The sequence below is a fragment of the Neodiprion fabricii genome, chromosome 6 (assembly GCF_021155785.1).
Source record: "Neodiprion fabricii isolate iyNeoFabr1 chromosome 6, iyNeoFabr1.1, whole genome shotgun sequence".
Classification (NCBI taxonomy): domain Eukaryota; kingdom Metazoa; phylum Arthropoda; class Insecta; order Hymenoptera; family Diprionidae; genus Neodiprion; species Neodiprion fabricii.
This window is the reverse complement of record NC_060244.1, coordinates 11,548,810-11,566,070: the sequence shown is the minus strand read 5'-3', so window position 1 is coordinate 11,566,070 and position 17,261 is coordinate 11,548,810. Positions and strand designations below refer to the sequence as shown.

The following is a 17,261-nucleotide window of genomic DNA, read 5'->3' as shown; positions in this document are numbered from 1 at the left end:
ACAAGCCGATAGCATTTCCGAAAATCCGTCGATAGATGGCTGCACGTGTCGACGATGTGTGAGGAACCATAGTTACGATTAAAAACTGTTACACAAATTCAGTTATAATTGAAATTTCGAGAGAAAAGAAGGCAGATTACTAAAAGTTCTGTTATTGTCTATTAATGCTTAGTGTTGTTCATTTAACTTGAAACCCAGCAGGAATTAAAGCTGCAGACGTAAACACACTTCCCGCGTTTTCGTCCACTGATCCGAAGACTGGTTAGTGTGCGCAGGGTAGTCTATGATAAGGCACCCGCCGATATGATGTCTTGCAATGTTTTCGTAGTATGATGCATTCTCGGAAGGTACCTATCGGGGAATTTGAATATGCGAATACTCTCTGTTAGTAGCATATTGCTTTTCTACTGATGTGAAAACAACATGGCCACAATAACTTATAAATCTGTCAAGTCTGGCACAAAGCTAGTATTGAACTAAAATACAACCGTTAAATGTTTAAAATGAATTGATTGGTCGGATCGTTGATTATTTTTTTCATCACTTGGAATATTCCACGAGATTCGTTTCACGATGAAACAAATTTGGGATATTCTTTGTTTAACTCACAAAATTTTGAAATGAGAAAACAATGGTTAACCTAACCTGAAATGATCACAGTAACACAATGAAATTATGTAGAACTTTTAAGAAATTTAGAGAAAGTGGAATTTCGAGAATATTTAAACATTCAAAACTTCAAAACTAGTAGATGAAAAAATTAGATAAAAATAACTTGGGGATTCTAGAGATGTTATTCACAGCTGAAAAAGTTTCAACAAAATTGAGAATAGTGAAGATCAGTATTAGATGATTTGGCATGAAATGCTCTATAATAAATACTAATTGTATGGAAATAGAATTGGCATGGTCGAATCTATGAATAATTGATCGGAACTAGTAGACCTTAATTAGATTTAATTTTCATCCGATATCATTCTAATACATGTTCAGATACCCTGCACATAGTATCGTATGTTTCAAAAAATATTTGAACTCAAATGTGTTGAAGAACATTAAAACAATATGTTATTGGAAATGAGTGTTTTCCAATGATTTACGTCAATTAAATTTTTGTTTCCAATTTACAGTCCAGATTGCAATTTTTATCACAAACTGTCTACAAGACGTGGTGTAGACTCATCTTAGATACGAAAAGAATTTAGCTCATTATTAGGTGTTACATAAGATTATCGAAGAATTCGGAATCGTAGGTGCCTGAGATCACAGTTTCTTAAACGTATCTTGAAACAAAACTAACTTCGATTAGTCACAAATAATAAAATCTTTCGCCTTGCAATAACTACCCCGTATATATGACATTGAGACTTAGGTATGCCTATAGGTATTTGGCCGAGCTGATACGACTATATGTCACGGAATACATACCTAAATAGATATATCTCTTCCCTTGGTTATTTATAGTATTCGAATATTGAGATTAGCCAGAAGTCGAGTACCTTCAAAGTTACTCTATACTTATACATTTCCCGACAAAGTCAAGTGTCTACCTATCCGGTAAATGACTTATGCATGAGACAAAGATATCCTTGTGGCTCCACGTGCCAAGTAAACACGTCTACAGCGCAGGTACGCGTATTATATTTACCATCGTTCGTACACCTATTCAGTTTCCGTCCTTTTGCGTTTCACACTATCCGCCTGATCCCATACGACGCAAAATATTTCAAAAACATTGAGAGGATGCTTTTATATTGCGCTCACATACCCAATATTTCAGATGGATCATCACAGGAACATCGTCATTAGTATAAATATGGTATCATAACATTTCGTGAATATAACATTATTACAATACTGTTGCAGTATAGCGGTTATACTAATCGATCAACGTTTAGCGTCGGACAAAATCTTGCTGATATATATCCCACAATATAATTTACATTTTGTGAATTACAAGGTAAAGCTATACTTCTAAAACATTTTTGCAATATTATTGTATCATGCGGGATATTAAATATATTACATCCTAGTAAATATATGTATATTATACCTCTTGCTGTGTTATAAAGAGTAATATACACGCGTGTCTAATATCTCACAATTTAAGGACAACTCCCAGTTACCCGCATTTAGATTACTCCAATATGCCTTTTTGAAATACAACAAGATGTCTAACCGTCGACTATAAGTTCTGTCGAAAAGTCATCTCCGAACCACCCTACAGGCAAGAAAAAGGCAACATATAGATGGACATTCTTCGACTTTACATTGCCTATAAGTTGTCGATTTAGCTCGCAAAAAGGCAACTATCGTCTACGACCGTCATCTGACAGACAACCACCTGATGACATCGCGTTTACTGGGAGCTTTTTCGTCAGAAAGTGCTATCTCCATAAAGTGGACGAAAGTGTTCTCGTACATCTTGAGATAGCGCTGCACCGCTTGCGGGAACTAATTATTTTTCGTCATAGTAGGCCGAGAACGGGATTTTACGCCCGCGCTCGGATCGTAAAATTCTATTTATTCCCGACTCAAACTTAAAGTTAATTTTATTGACCTCAAAAGCGGGACGAATGTGGCATGTTTTTCCCGCAGATCCAAATCAGCGGGAAATATGAGCCCAATTTAAAAGCCCTAATTTTCAAATAAATATCGAGGCCAGAGTTGAGTCGGAAATAAAGTCCTATATGTAACACAGGAATAAAAGTCGACTTTATTCCCTTGTTACATGATGTACTATTTACGTCTACGTAGGACGAAGAGATAGCCATGTATGAAATCACGCGTCATCAAAGGGGTCTGGCATAAAGCATTTACGACTAATTTTGAACGTAAGTATGACAGAAATTCCGCTAATGTTGCCAATGTACCTAGTTTGAAAATATGCATGGAATCCTCTCGAATAGGAAGTATGACGATGAGATTTTTATTTGCACCTCTTCATTGGAAAATCTTAATAAATATAGTGATTATTACATTCGAAAAACTGTGACTGAAAATTTATTATGAGCGAGCTGTCAGACGATTACATCTGTATATACCAATCGTATCATAGTGTAACTGGTGTAATTTAACGCCTATTAATTTAGAATTATCCCAAAATAGTGCTTTTAGACACTGATACCAATATTTATCGTTGAATAGCACGCTAGTTAAAATAATTTATAGCAAAAACTTATTATATGTGAAACCAAAAAAATTTTCGAGCATCCCCCCAAAATTAGGTATATATTAGAGAGCTCACAACTTGCTCATAATTGAATAATATATGTGAAAGCATCTCACACATTGTGAATTGTCTGAATAATATAAGGTGGATACATGATTAATTTGTTTAGGATTTTTTACTCGCGAATTCGTCCCACCACAACTTTGTTAATATACATTTTTCCAACCAAAACTTCAACAAAGCAAAATATGTCACTACCGTTGTACTGTTTTGATATAAAATTTATTTTCCTGCAATGTTTATCATTGTACATACATTGCTCCAAAACATGAAGCATTTGTCAAAATTCAAGTGAAATATTTCATGAGTTTCATTACATCTCTAGAACTATGCGCTAATTTAAAAAAAAAAAAACCATTGACTGGGATGTAGAGAATTGGATTCCCAACAGCAAAATTAATTTAAAACTTTATTATACGTCGACGTATATTTACAGAACCAGAAAAATCGTAAACCATTGAATACTTTCAGGAATTCAATCAATTATCTTGATCAGTTTAGACTGATTTCCCATGATTTTTCCCAAAAGAAAGTATTACATTGGAAAAATTCAGGCTTCATTCATTTGTCACGTATTTCAATGAGCAGACAGACTCAGATACTAATTAGTACGCGATGAAATTAAAAATGTGGTAATTAATAAAAATAGTACTATATAAGATAAAAGTTTTGTATCGTCTATTCCCGCCAACAGATAATTCGAAACTTCGGAGCGGCTAAAGAGTGCAAATGAAACTCGTAACGTTATTCCATTACGAGTTATATTCAAATTACTAATTAAATTAGCTTCGGTAATCTTTAGAACAGGTCTCCGAGTTTTTAAGAAAATTTTAGCGTTTGGCGACGAGACAGACCGCAAAAAAATAACTCGCTTATTAACCTGTCGGTGGTGATAGCTGACGTCACCATTTTCTTCACTGACAAGCAACTAATAATTAAACGCCGAAGATTTTGGGCTTTCGAAAAATTTCCAACTTTCAGTGTACCTCGTTTTTGGACAGAGATATCGAGTCCTGAAGCAACGCTCCTAAACGTGAGTGACCACGATAAGGTGGCCACTCCCTGCCAGCAGTCAGTCACGAGGTGTGTTAAAAAAGTTTTAGCATGATTTTGAAGTGAAATGCGATGAACTTTTCAGTAGCGATGATGTATTTTGTTTCAAAGCAACCGGTTTTTCGTGGGGAATTTTTTTTTCTATTTTGTGGTTTAAAATACGTTTCAAAATTTACTTCTAAAAATTCGAAATTTATCGAGTTCGGATACTTAAAATATTCAGAGATTCGTTGAATAGATCACACCAACATGAATCTCAAGATTCGAATTAATCGCTGAAAATTTAGCATTGATTGGCACAATAGATTGAACTGGAACATTTGAGAAGGAACCAGCGCTAACTTCACTCGATGACGTGTTGAAAAACGGATGTATAAATACAATGCTCAATGGGTTTAGTTGAGCTGACTTTCTCACTTTGCAAGTACCTAGATAATAGCAAGATTAGGAGCTACACAATTGTGACAAAAGTTACAAATCCTATAATAAGAGTAACAAAAACAGTAGTAAGAGTCGCAATTGATATATATTTGACTACAAATAAGTGCTGTCCGTATATGAGGCATTCTCCACCAATTCAGCCAGTTTTTTTTTTATCCTCTGGATCTGTTCCATAATTGGTTATACATATAGTAGTACTACTTAAAGTTACTTTCTGTGAATTTTTTAGATTTTTTAATTTACTCGTTACGGAAATATATTTTTTTAACCCCGTGTATCATGGAAGATTAAACTATTTAATGCCATATATGTTATATTTTGATCAAAATTATCTGAATTAATGTTTTCCATGACCTATGTAATGCGATATATGTTATATTTTGAACAAAACAGTTAAACTCATTAAGCATTTTATTTACATATTAGCTTCTTCAAAACAGGTACTCGGCTGAAATTGATGCTGATCAGTTTCTAGATATTTCAATTCCACCTTTTCCAGTATTAAATTTTCGATGGATGGATTGAACTTTAAGATTTAGTTTTGCGTGATTGGTTTGACGAATCTCTGATTTTTAATTATCGACAAAAAATGTTGGAACCTATTGTGAACATGAATTCTAAAATTAAATCCCTACACAAAACCGGTTGTCTTGAGAAAAAAATCCGACTTCGTTATTGAAAAATTACTCGCACTTCATTTTAATATCATACAAAAAGTTTTTTTCAAAAATCGCGTGACCGTCTTGTCGTGTTTACCCTTGATATATAATATCTAAAGTCTGAAATACACTGGAATATTTTTTAATTACAAAGAAATAAAAATGGTAACCCTGAAAATCTGCTTGATAATTGTCGGAATTACCGCATGTCGACAATGAACACAACCTGATACGTAATGAGACATAGATTGGATACATTGCATGTCGCAATTAAATTTATACGCATAAATATTGGTAAAATATTTATTGATAGGCACAAATAAAAATATACATTATATACAATGATTCATCTGAGCTGTGTATACTTTCAAAAAGTGACTTCTGTCATTTCTTCGTTTTCCTTACGTTTTTCAGATTCAATTTAACGGTAATTATAAATAGTTGTTTAAGAATTTGGGCACAAGGCTATAAAAATAGCGTTGTAATCGTAAGCGTATAGTAATTATTAAGGCCTTATGTCTCTGACGATTAAAATTAACGATACATGTGTTTATAATATTATTGAAAATAAGTAATAAAGTACATAAAAGTTGTATTTCATATGCGATTAACTAAGTATTCGTGTACCTATGTAAAGAAATCGGGATCCTAATCTAAATTTTTAAGGTGAAAACATAACGATAATAGTCGCGATGACAGTAAACATATCAACGTTAACACTGCCATAGTAATAGTCATGACAATGTTATTAATAGTAAAAATCGTAATGGTAATATACATTCAGTAATAACGACAATAATATTTTCACTACGTTGAAACTACATGTATGTTGCTACCGCTATATGTACAATATTCGGAACCACCGTCACGTCTGTTCTAAAATTAGAATGTAAAATTAAATAAGTAATATACATATCGTGTGTGTGTGTGTGTGTGTGTGTGTGCGTCTGTGTGTGTATGTACGCACGCCGCGCACGCGTGTATGTAATATGAAATCTATAATCTATAGTCTAAATTTAGACACTGTTAATTTTTTTAAACACATTTTTATAATTAAGTTATTGTTAATAACAGTCTGTACGTTGCACCAACTGAATCTATACGAAGCACGTACTTATTCATATATTATTATTCGATATTTCTTCTTTGAGCTACAGCGAAGGATATTATTTTTACATTGCTAAGATTTTTAAGAGATTCTTTCCCCGATGATTTGCGCTGATAATTCGCTCTTCACTTCGTCGTTTATGTTTACAATACGTGTAATATATATATATATATATACTATACTATATATACTATATATATATAGTTGGTCCGTAATTTCCTTGACGTGAATTCATAAGAAATGCTTAAATTTGGCTGTTTCATCCTTAGTACTGTATGACCATCTCCTCATTTGACGGTTCGCTGTCGTTGTATTACGGACCAAAATCTTCGTAGGTGACAACCTCGCCGTCTACGAAACGAACGTAACGAGTACAGGCTGCAACGAAGAGTGCAGGGACTCGTTGATCTGTTTCAAAATGAGAAAAATCAAATATTGAACATTTGTTGCATCAGGAATTGATTTGAACAGATAATTGGAGAAACTGTTATAGGTATATTGAAATGTAAGTGTTAAAATAAATTATCACACTTTTAGTATTATGTGAAATTATTATATATTATGATGTCAGTAACGTGCGAGTATGCGTGGTAGTCGTAAAAATCACACAGCAAACTGAATAATACCAGCACTTAAACTTCCCTGGGGAAACTTTTTCGTGCAAAACTCCTTTTGTCGAAAATTGATCGAAGATTGCAAAACTATTCGGACTAGTTGTATTGATTTCTCTTGCGGTTTTCTCTGCTTTCGTTGAAGATTCTTACAATTTACAATATTTTCTACTAGTTTTTTTTTCTACGATTTTCTTTAAAAATTGAAAAATTTCCTTCAAATAATTTTTACACGCAGTTCATTGATAAAATTTCGGGTTTGTAAATTTATCAAAAATTTTGTTTAGTCGACAGTAAAAATACTGAGTATACTCTACAAATTTATGAATTTCTTACGAATCTCTCCCAATTTTTAAACGAACAAACAAAGCATTTAAATTGATTCCAAAGCATTTAATTGATTCCAGAAATCTTCTGCAATGAAAGGAAGCTTGAGTCAAATCTATTCAATTCATTTGGACGAATTTATTCCGTATGGACTCGGTTGGTTATTTTCTTCCGCGGACAAAAATAACTGTAGGTCAGCCTCGGACTACCTTGAATATTTTGAATGGTAGATAAAAATAAATTATAGCCGTTCGGGAAATTTTGCAGCTTGGAAATTTAAAAACCCATAGAAACTTTGCTGATTCGTTTGAAAGTAAAAATCGAGTTATTTTGAGAAATGCAGAGTAATGAAGGCGTTTTTTTTTTTTTTTTTTGCAAGAATGAAATACACCGCTCATTGGAGCAATTCGGAAATTCGCAGAGAATTTCTTTGCATGTATTTACGAATTTTTTCCACAGAGTCCCAACTCACCGAGAATTTTGCAAAATAATTTCCAGGAAAAAATCTCCCGGGATTGTCCCGCGACTGGCTGGACGATACCGACAGTTAGTATTGTTAGGTCACACACTCACATGCCTTATCATCTTGCTGGTTCGAATCCGTTGAGTTTTGGCAATTCGATGTTTCTATGTAGCGGCTCGGCTGCAGTGGGCGTCCATCCTGGTCCTCGACCTGGACGAGAATTCCGTGGTTGTGTGAGCTGTGACTGCGCCAAAATCTCAAACCCTGTTTAGCGTCTAGAGCTAGATGTTCCCCGGTCGCCGTCAGCGAAATCATCTTCGAATCCATCAAAACTTTCTTGGCTGGAAATTCGGTAAAATAAGATCAAACTTTCAGTATAACCGAACAAAATATGAACTTCGGTCCACCGTGCACAGCAATGACCAAACGGAGCTTTTAGCTAAAACATTTTACAGTTATACCATCCATTTTCATAACGAATATAACTAAATTATAATTTCAGCCCGTTCTACAATAAAAACGGGTGTGACAAATTTTTTCAATGATACAACTTGGATGACGCGCAGGGCAACGAAGTAGGAAATGTGAGCGATACTAACAGCGATGTTTTTTCAGGGATCTCGTGTAGTAAAAGACCGATATTCTGATCTTCTTCTCGTCATCTTCGGCGCCGTCGAGGCTCGTCGCTGCTGTAGTTACGTTGACTTGGGGCAATTTAAAGAGTCGCAATTTAGCCGCCACGACATGCTGGTCCGTTGTCAGGTTCAAATGGAACTCCATGTTTATGGAGTACGGGTCTCGCCACGTCTCGACATCGGTGTTGTGAGGTACTTGACCTGGGAAAATCCAGTGCAAATTTACGAGATGTTATCCAAAGAAATGTGGCCATATCTCAAGAAGTTTTTCTTTTCTGGCGTTGGGTCGGAAATAGTTGTATCGGGATGAAGACGGTTTGCTCATCTCTTTTTGGATCGCCAGCATATAACTGTGACTAAAACTTCTTGATCCAACCGCGTTATAACCGCATTAAAAGTTAATCTTTTTGTTAATGGGGCTCGATTGCAATTGTTTAGTAAAGCACTTATTTTACTTTATACGGAAAATATGTGGACATACATTGAGCTGAGAAACCACACAATCGTGTACGGTGTAAATCGTGACAACTGATGAGGAGATACGTGAAGGATTTACTCACAAGTAGGAGAGAACATTGCCATCTTTGCTATTCGCGGTCGAGCAGTTCCCATCTCCGTGGCATTCTGACGTCCAGTGATCCACAAGACTCTCTTTATAATTTCTTCTATGGTTTTTTGCTTCTGGCTGTAAAGAACACGACGCAAATCTTCAATTTTTCATCTTGGAATCACTTACGATTAGTTTAAGCTCAGCGTTAGCTGTTAAGCTATTCACACTCTGCTGTGTAAGACGTGAAAATTAACATTCGAAATTTCGTGCAATGTTTACCGCACAGGATAGTCAGGATGATATTTTGGTCAATACTGGTTCAAGATTTCATTAGAAAACACTTCGAAATGAAATTTCCTTGTTTTTTTTTTTTTTCTTATGTAATAACAAGATGGTTCTCCGAAAATTCATACCTCAAGTTATTTCTGTTAAATTCGGTTCCCAGACAAAAATAAGCCTGCACAAACATATTACCATCTAAATTTATGATATTGTTCACGGAACTTTTTTACCGCTGAAAAAAATATTTGTTATTATCCAAGCACGATTGAAAAGTTTTTTTCAAAAACTATCGAGGTATACATATAATTGAAACAGCAAAAAAACTGTCAATCAAATTACTGTTAAAGACAAGTTAAATTCACTTGAAACCGTGAAGCGGAAATCAACAACTTTTGATCGCAACTATGAGAAACGAAAAAAAGCATTAAGAAAAGGTAATTGCAACCCGGATTGAAACTAATCCTAACTTAAGCCGGCATGCCGAAAATGCGTTGCAATTAAACTGCTGCCAAATATCGGCGGATGGAAAGAAGAATCTGGTGTATACGTGCGGGTGGGCTTACGTATCCTGGCTGATACGTTACATAGTTCCAACACATCGCAGGCGTGTTACATCAGCGAGTGAACGTGCCGCACGACGGGGATCACGTATAATGTTTTGCATACTGGTAATTGGTAAAATGTCGCAGAGTTCGCATGCAGGGCGTTCGGACGATATAACCATTCGTCGTGCATGCGATTATAACGACGTAATACGTGCGTTACGTGTCAGGCGAGGCGGAAGAGGTCCCAGGGAGGATCTGCTCGCGGTTTGATACGCATCGTTCGACAGATTGATTATAGCATAATTGATTGCGGACCGTCTACCCGAACGAACCGCTGTTGAGGGAAGTAACCCCGCACACCTTTCTCTCTTGCCTAGCATTTAACAGATTATTGTACCGGCATTTCCCCCCTGTCTAGCAAGCGTCTGGGGCAAACAGCTGCCCCCTACTACCTCTCAAGGCATGAGATTGGAGTCACTGACCACAGCCGGCGCGTCGCGTCGCCCGTAAGCCAAGGTGAGTTGCCTCTTTTACCTAACTATCTTGCCGGAGTAAGACATACTTGCGTGGCGTGAAGCCGGTCGGAGAGGAGGAGAGGCCGCGATTTCTTTAAATTTCAACCACCCGAGTACAATTCTAGACATGTCTCTCTGCGCCTAGGTGCGCCCGACTCACGTTCCTAGACGCTTCTTACCTGTTCACGTCTCCTCTTCTCCTCTCTCACACACACACGCACACACACACACACACGTTTTCTGTTTGCCCGTCTGTCTGATCGCTCCAGGAAAGTGTGCCCGCAGGTAACGTACGATTGGCGTCATTGTAACATGATCAGAGTATACGCACTGCACTCGAGGTGTACGACAGTGTGCGAAAGAATGTTCAGATATGTCGCCGAACGCGTAATTGCGGATTTGATTGAAATTTTTCTTTGAAGCCCGCTGAATTTTCATTTCACGATCCGATTCCCATACCCTTTCCATGCTTCGAGTCAAGTGTCGTATACGTGCACCTACGTTACCATGTGTCGTATGCATATAGGAAGACGCGTAGACAAGGTCGGAGCGTTTGATTAAAATGTATTACATAACCAGATACAATATCGGGCTAACCGCACTCGGCGACTAGACACTGGTCATTACAGGGGTGGTCAACATTTATTGTCAGTTGATTGCTCAGCTGTGTTTGATAGAGACCGGGGAGCGCGGAGGCGAGGAGCGAATATACAGCTGCGCCGGGGATAATCGCTGAGCCCTGGAACCTCTGGTATTATTCAAATACTACGCCTATGCGCATCAGAGCGACTCGAATGCATATAGTACACAAACGTCTAGACTTAATAAAATAAAAGAAATTGCTACCGTTGCCACGAGGCGATGGGGGATTATTTGAAAAAAAAAACACACACACTCACGCGCGCACACGCACGCACACACACGCTCCTACACACAAGTTACGTTCACTCGCAGAGCGACACACGGATGGTTCCCGGCGATCATCGCGCCTCAAACTTGTGAGCGTGCACGTGTACCCGAACCACCTTTGCCACGTGTGTACCGTGTGTTGCCCACTAACGCATAATACGTTGTGCGTAAAATAATGTAGTAATTATAATTGGTTGGAAAATAAAAGTGAGAATACAAAAAGACCGGGTGTCGATCGGACGTGGAACCGTTTTTCCCGGCACGAATCCGTGTCCCGTTTGACAGTCGTTATCACTGTGGTGGTTTGACTGCGACGTGCAAAACGGAGAAGCGATATAACCAGGTACGAAGAAAACGCTTGTACTTGGCGAGTAAAGATAGGGGTGATCGCGATTCTGGGAATTGGTTGCAAGATTTTAGACTTTCCGCACACCGCGTTATACCAGGAATACGATTCGTGGTTGGAACCGCGGAACACGTATATACGCGGAATTGTTTTTGGCAAGCATGCCTCTCCTCGAGTTATAGCATGCAGAGGAGAGGAGCGTTGGTTTATAATCAACGCCCGGAGAGATCGAGACGCGGTGTGCGATGCGAAGCGTGCACGAAAATATATCCCCGAGTAAAATATAACCGGGGTAATAACTCGAGCATACATAGGTATTAAATTTATAGGTTTTAAATTGTGGGTGTAACATTTATATACATGTGTGTGCGTAAGATGAGCACTGTGCGTGCAGCGTATTTTATATCTAAGTTTAAAAAAAACCACTCGCGTGCTCTCAAACGGTTAACAAACTCATGCACATATCAACGCCTCGAATTCCGTTCTCAGATACAATATGAGCTTACCAATTATTGGTACATGTCATCTCGATCGAAGGAGTAGGCTTACCTGTCGATGGAGGCCGACATATTTCCACTGGAATAATTAAACAGCTGAATACAGGACGGATCGATTTGCTACGGGATCGAGAATGTCGAGGCAGTAAGAAGGGTGGATCATTTTTAGGCAGAGTTCAGGGAGAGAGACGCAGAAATACATTAACAACAAACATATGCTTACGCTTTGCGTTCGGTCAGGGTTCTCGGCCACTCGGAGGACAAATTTTCCAAGTTCTGCGTCAAGCCGTTGGATTCGGATCCGACGAGGTGCACGGACTCGGTCGCGTCGTTTTCCATACCTTCGTCCGTGCTCGTCTGGTTCTTCGAGGCGGGTTCGTCGATGTTCTGGTAGACTGCGTCTTCGATAGGCGCGGTCGAAGTCTCGTTTTCCGCGTTCTCCGACTCAGCGAAGTCGATGTACTCGGGAATCACTTGATACACGTCGTCCTGGATCCACTTCAGGCCCTTGTAAATACGATGACCCCCGTTCGAAGCTGCGGTACGATTTTCGTTCGAACCGCTCGTCGCAGCTTCCGGGGTACTAATTGTCGTTTCGGCAGTCGAGGTGAGGGCTGGAACGTCGAACGAGGCGTTTCGGTTTCGTAAATCGGTAGCACTCTCGTTACGGAAAATTGGATCGGGCAGGTGAAGACGGTCGAGCGGCGCCTCGAGAGCTTTTGTCTGGTTCCTTGACGGGACAACGTGCTGTTTGTCAACCTCGTTGTTCTCCTCCGGTGCCCGTGTGCTGCTGAAATAATTGGTCGTGAAGTTGTAGAGCTCCCTGCTCGTATATATCTGATAGTCTACAGGAGCAGAAGAAGAGTTAACGGAAGTAACAGCTGTGGGAAAGTTATTTCCGGTCCCGTTTATCGTCGTCTGACGATTTACCTCGCGAGACGGCATCGGGTTCTCTTCGGGACGCGGGTCGAACGCGGAGTCGTTGTAACTCAATCTGAATACGACCCGCGGTTCCGTTATCGAGTGCCCGTTGTATTCGTCTGACTTTATTTCGGTGCTGCTCTTCGTTTCGTCTTCGTAGTCGGTCAGGGAATCGTTCCTTCTGATCACCGCTTCGTTGAAGGAAGCCGAATTCTCATACTCGTCGACCGCTTGATTGTTGTACGCGTCGTAATCGATTCTCGGCACCTCCGTCAAATCTTCCTCCTTCTCCAGCTTCTCGATGTCAGCGTCGATGCGATTCCGTAGATTTCTCTTCTCGTCGATCGCCCCCACGTCATTTTCCCTCTTCTTGAACTGCTCTTCCCTTATTTTGCGTACCATTTCCGCGTCGTAGTTCAAGCTCTTCAGCAGCATCATGTCGGCAGTGGTGAGGTCGCCCATGATTATCTTTAAGATCGCTTCTTCCAAGATTATCCCGATCCTTTGGGCGCTCATCGGCTGTTTCCACTTGCGTTCGTCGTCGGGCACCGCGGTTGTTCTGCCTTCGGTTTTCACGTCGACGGAAGCGGGTTTGTTCTCCCGAAGCACCTTTTCCAGTGGAAAATCAGTCGCCGCATTCGCGTTTTCCTGCGTTTCCATTCCCCCGCCGCTGCCTCCACCGTCCCGAGTCCCAACTTTCTCCGTGTTCTTGAAATTCGAAAACTGATCCTGGGCAACATCCCTTAGATCCTGGCGGTAAATGCGACGGCACAATACACTGCTCGAAGAGATCAGGAGGACCAACAGTATTCCCAGTAAATTCATTTTGACCAAAACTCCCGTATTTCGCTTTTCTCTTGGTTTAATTATCCTTTTCAACAACGCGTATTTTTCGCCAACCAATCGAACGAACTTTCAAAATAACAAAGGAACGATACACAGCCGGTTAAACGAACGTAAATGTCTCACAACAAAACGATCAATTTAATACATAAACGTTATGGTTTAATATTTTATATTAGTGTCTTTTTTCTCCCCGCGATATTGTCCGTTATTATATACAAAATGGAATAAAGATCGTTTTTATCCAATCAAAGGTTACATACGTTTGTATAATGTGTATATTGTGCGTATATATCTGAAGCGCCGCGATGTCACGTGTGTTTTAAACAGGCGCGCGTTCTAATTAGCGATGTGTGATTTAGCGTCGTAAGAATCTCAGAGTCGGTATATATAACGCAGAACCAGGCAGCAGAGAGTTGTGTAACTAATAAACGGAGACGCGGTCGGCGAACTTTGAAAGGGTTGAATCGCGGTTTGACGGCTGGTATATGCAATTAAAAGTGATACTCTCTTATCAAATACGGTAATTCGTGTTTATAATCTGACGGTGCTCGTGCGTGTACTCTACGAAGATTCCTGTGCGTGTGCTCGGCCTGAGGCGTTCGTCTCAACTGAGGCGAGCAGAGACACCACAGACATAATTCTGTCTACTCAGTAATTCCCAGCCACAACTATACTGGCAACTGTACAACGAAATTTTCTATCCTCTCAAACGGCTAGATTTTGCTGATATCTGCAGTTTCGAGAGCGTCTTTCGTATTCCCGTATATTTCTTTTTTTTTTCCTTTCTTTTTTTTTTTACGTATACTTTTACTTTTTACCACAACTCTGCGGATCTCTTCGCTTCACGGAGGAAAAGAATCGAAATCACTCAACCATTCGCGTCTGTGCAACTTCTTCTTTTCTTTTTTTAGGCAAATATATTCTTCGACCACGGTAGGAACGAGCCTGTAGCCAGCCAATTCTACGGTTTTTGCTTGAATTGAAACTGATTTATTTAGCACCGCCGCAAGTGCGATATTATAAACTCGGGGATGTACAAAATTTTAAGACCACTCTGTACCAAAGCTATTTCTAGCCGGATTTACGTACGTTGTACGTGCGTACCGTTCGACCGGATTTCTTGGTTCAGTGGCGAAATTTCGGATATTCTTCGAACGCGGACAGAGCGATTCTCGGTGTCGAGCGCTGTGCGATAACCGGTGGTCGGAACACCCGGATCGATCTAACGTGTTTTTAATTCTTTTTTGCAATATTTTTCAAACAAAACGAGAAGGGTGACAGTTCGCTGGTAAAGAAAAGATATACGAGCGTATATGGAAGTACACACGCCGAGTGTGATCTGGACTTGATGTGACTACAGGTTCAGATGTCTCTCAGGGGGCTGAGATCAAGGCTTATATAGGTATCTCCCACTCCAATGCGTCTAGACGAATCGAAAGATATAATCTTTGAATCATAATGTATTGATTTCGATATATCAGTCTCCCCTCGGCGTTATATACACATATCGGCGCGCGTGTCACCACACAGCCCGAAAACCGCGATACATTGTCTCTCGATCAGACGAAGGTCTCTCCTGCGACCGCCGAAGAAGCACGTTGCCGGAACTTACGGCCGTTTGTACGGACCCCTCTTCCCCTTTCCTCGCCGCGTAGAATTGTCCTCGATTCCTCGGCGAACGCGCCAGACGATCGTACTTAATTTACAAATATTTGTGAATTTGAAACGAGTCCGTCACTCCGACGTCGCGCGTGCCGTGCCCCCTGTTCCCTTTTTCTCCCTCCGCTATCCGTCCGTCTGGCGGGCGTTCCGAACAATGTTATCGGCTAGCTGGTTACGCGGAATTAAGGATAGGAGACGGATGGACGGACGGGGAATTTGACAAAGACGAATAATCCGACTTGAGAGGGAAATCGCCGCGTAATTAGCCTTTGCGCACCTCATAAATAACCCGAATGTACGGCGAAACGATTTACCGGTTATATTTTATTCAAGTAGTGCGTTCGGTTCGGATGAAACTTTGAACAAAGAATTTGATTACTACATTTTTTCCGGGTATTATTTTGTTCGTTTAAGATCCGAGAAAATCATTTCGAGGAACTAATGTCAATTTCATCTGCTGCAATTGTAATTTCAATTCTTTGATGATAAATACATTTTTGCAATCTACACGGTGTAGTAAATACGAGTAAATTGCCGTTTTCCAACGAAATGGTAGAGGAAGTGTAAAGGACAGATTTTTCATGATAGTATGATTTACGATCTTCTCGAAGTTACAGAATTTTTTTTATTATTATTCATTTTTTTCGCTTGAAACAAGCTTTTTTGCGAAGAATTACCATCACCGGCAACCGATTTCTTTCCATAAAAAATGGTGATACCATCGTATCATTATAATTACCATCGATTTCTGATGCCGTTAATGGAATAAAATGAAGTTCCAAAAGCATAAAACGTTATCTGGATTAGTGAGTTTTTCGTCTATGTTGTATGCAATTTATTCTAAGATCGAAACCATAAAACGTCACTACTCCCACAGTTAGATTAAATCAAACTGAAAGAGTTTGCTCAAATTGAATTCATGTTTCATACGGTTTTCTGAAATCCTTAATCGTTCCTGTAAAGTATTTTGGCACCATTCAATTGTTAGTACAACAATCAGTTACGGTTGAGCTGCAAAAATTTTGACTATACCATAACGATTCTTGCGATTTGGAAGAAAGAGGGATTCTTTGTATTCGCGTATTAATTGGCATCAAGAAATGTAGATTACTGCAAAATATCCTCTACCGGTTACTACCTACTTTAGGTCGTGATACGGTGCCCTGAATCTTGATTCGTGATTTAAAAAACATTCGTAGCTTACGCCATGCGACAAGTTTTTCTATTTTGACTAAATTTGACTACTACATGGCTTACAAGAGTCGAAGTGTCGAAGATCCTGATCGTCATCCGACTATATAAAATTGAAAAGACGGCATTGAATTTCGGTGAAATCGGACGGGGTCATGACAAAACTCCCTTGAAATGTCTCACGACCAGTTTGATGTACAGTTTTGAATTCATATTAATGGGATCAAGTCCAAGATTAAAACGAATTTTAAAACCCATACATAATACACAAGGTAGAGAAATTTTGTGAAAAATCTTACAATAAATCACAAAATGTAACGAATGGATCCGTTGGTATAACGTTTTGAAATTTTCATGTACACATTCAAATACGATGACCACTCTTGTCAAGGGCATGAATTATTAGGGCTGCGCGGGTTCCCAAAATGAATGCCGAGGTTTTCGGAAATTCCCGGACTTTCGGGAATC

At 39.3% G+C, this 17,261-nt stretch overlaps 1 protein-coding gene across 5 annotated transcripts; it reads right to left on the bottom strand.

Annotated features, from left to right (window-relative positions):
• Nucleotides 1-5,674: 5,674 nt before the first annotated feature.
• LOC124185376 lies at nucleotides 5,675-15,282 on the bottom strand. Of its 5 annotated transcripts, none has more exons than XM_046576082.1 (6): nucleotides 12,397-15,282; nucleotides 12,226-12,252; nucleotides 9,090-9,214; nucleotides 8,494-8,730; nucleotides 8,005-8,235; nucleotides 5,675-6,901 (listed from the first exon to the last, which is right to left on the bottom strand). In XM_046576082.1, exons 1-6 carry the CDS (start codon nucleotides 13,917-13,919, stop codon nucleotides 6,807-6,809), a joined length of 2,238 nt encoding a protein of 745 aa, XP_046432038.1. In that variant the 5' UTR covers nucleotides 13,920-15,282; the 3' UTR covers nucleotides 5,675-6,806. The 5 variants fall into 5 exon arrangements, with proteins under 5 accessions (XP_046432038.1, XP_046432040.1, XP_046432042.1 ...); XM_046576084.1 differs by having other exon boundaries at nucleotides 8,009-8,235; XM_046576085.1 differs by lacking the exon at nucleotides 5,675-6,901 and adding an exon at nucleotides 7,807-7,869 and having other exon boundaries at nucleotides 7,950-8,235.
• Between the last annotated feature and the right edge of the window lie 1,979 nt (nucleotides 15,283-17,261).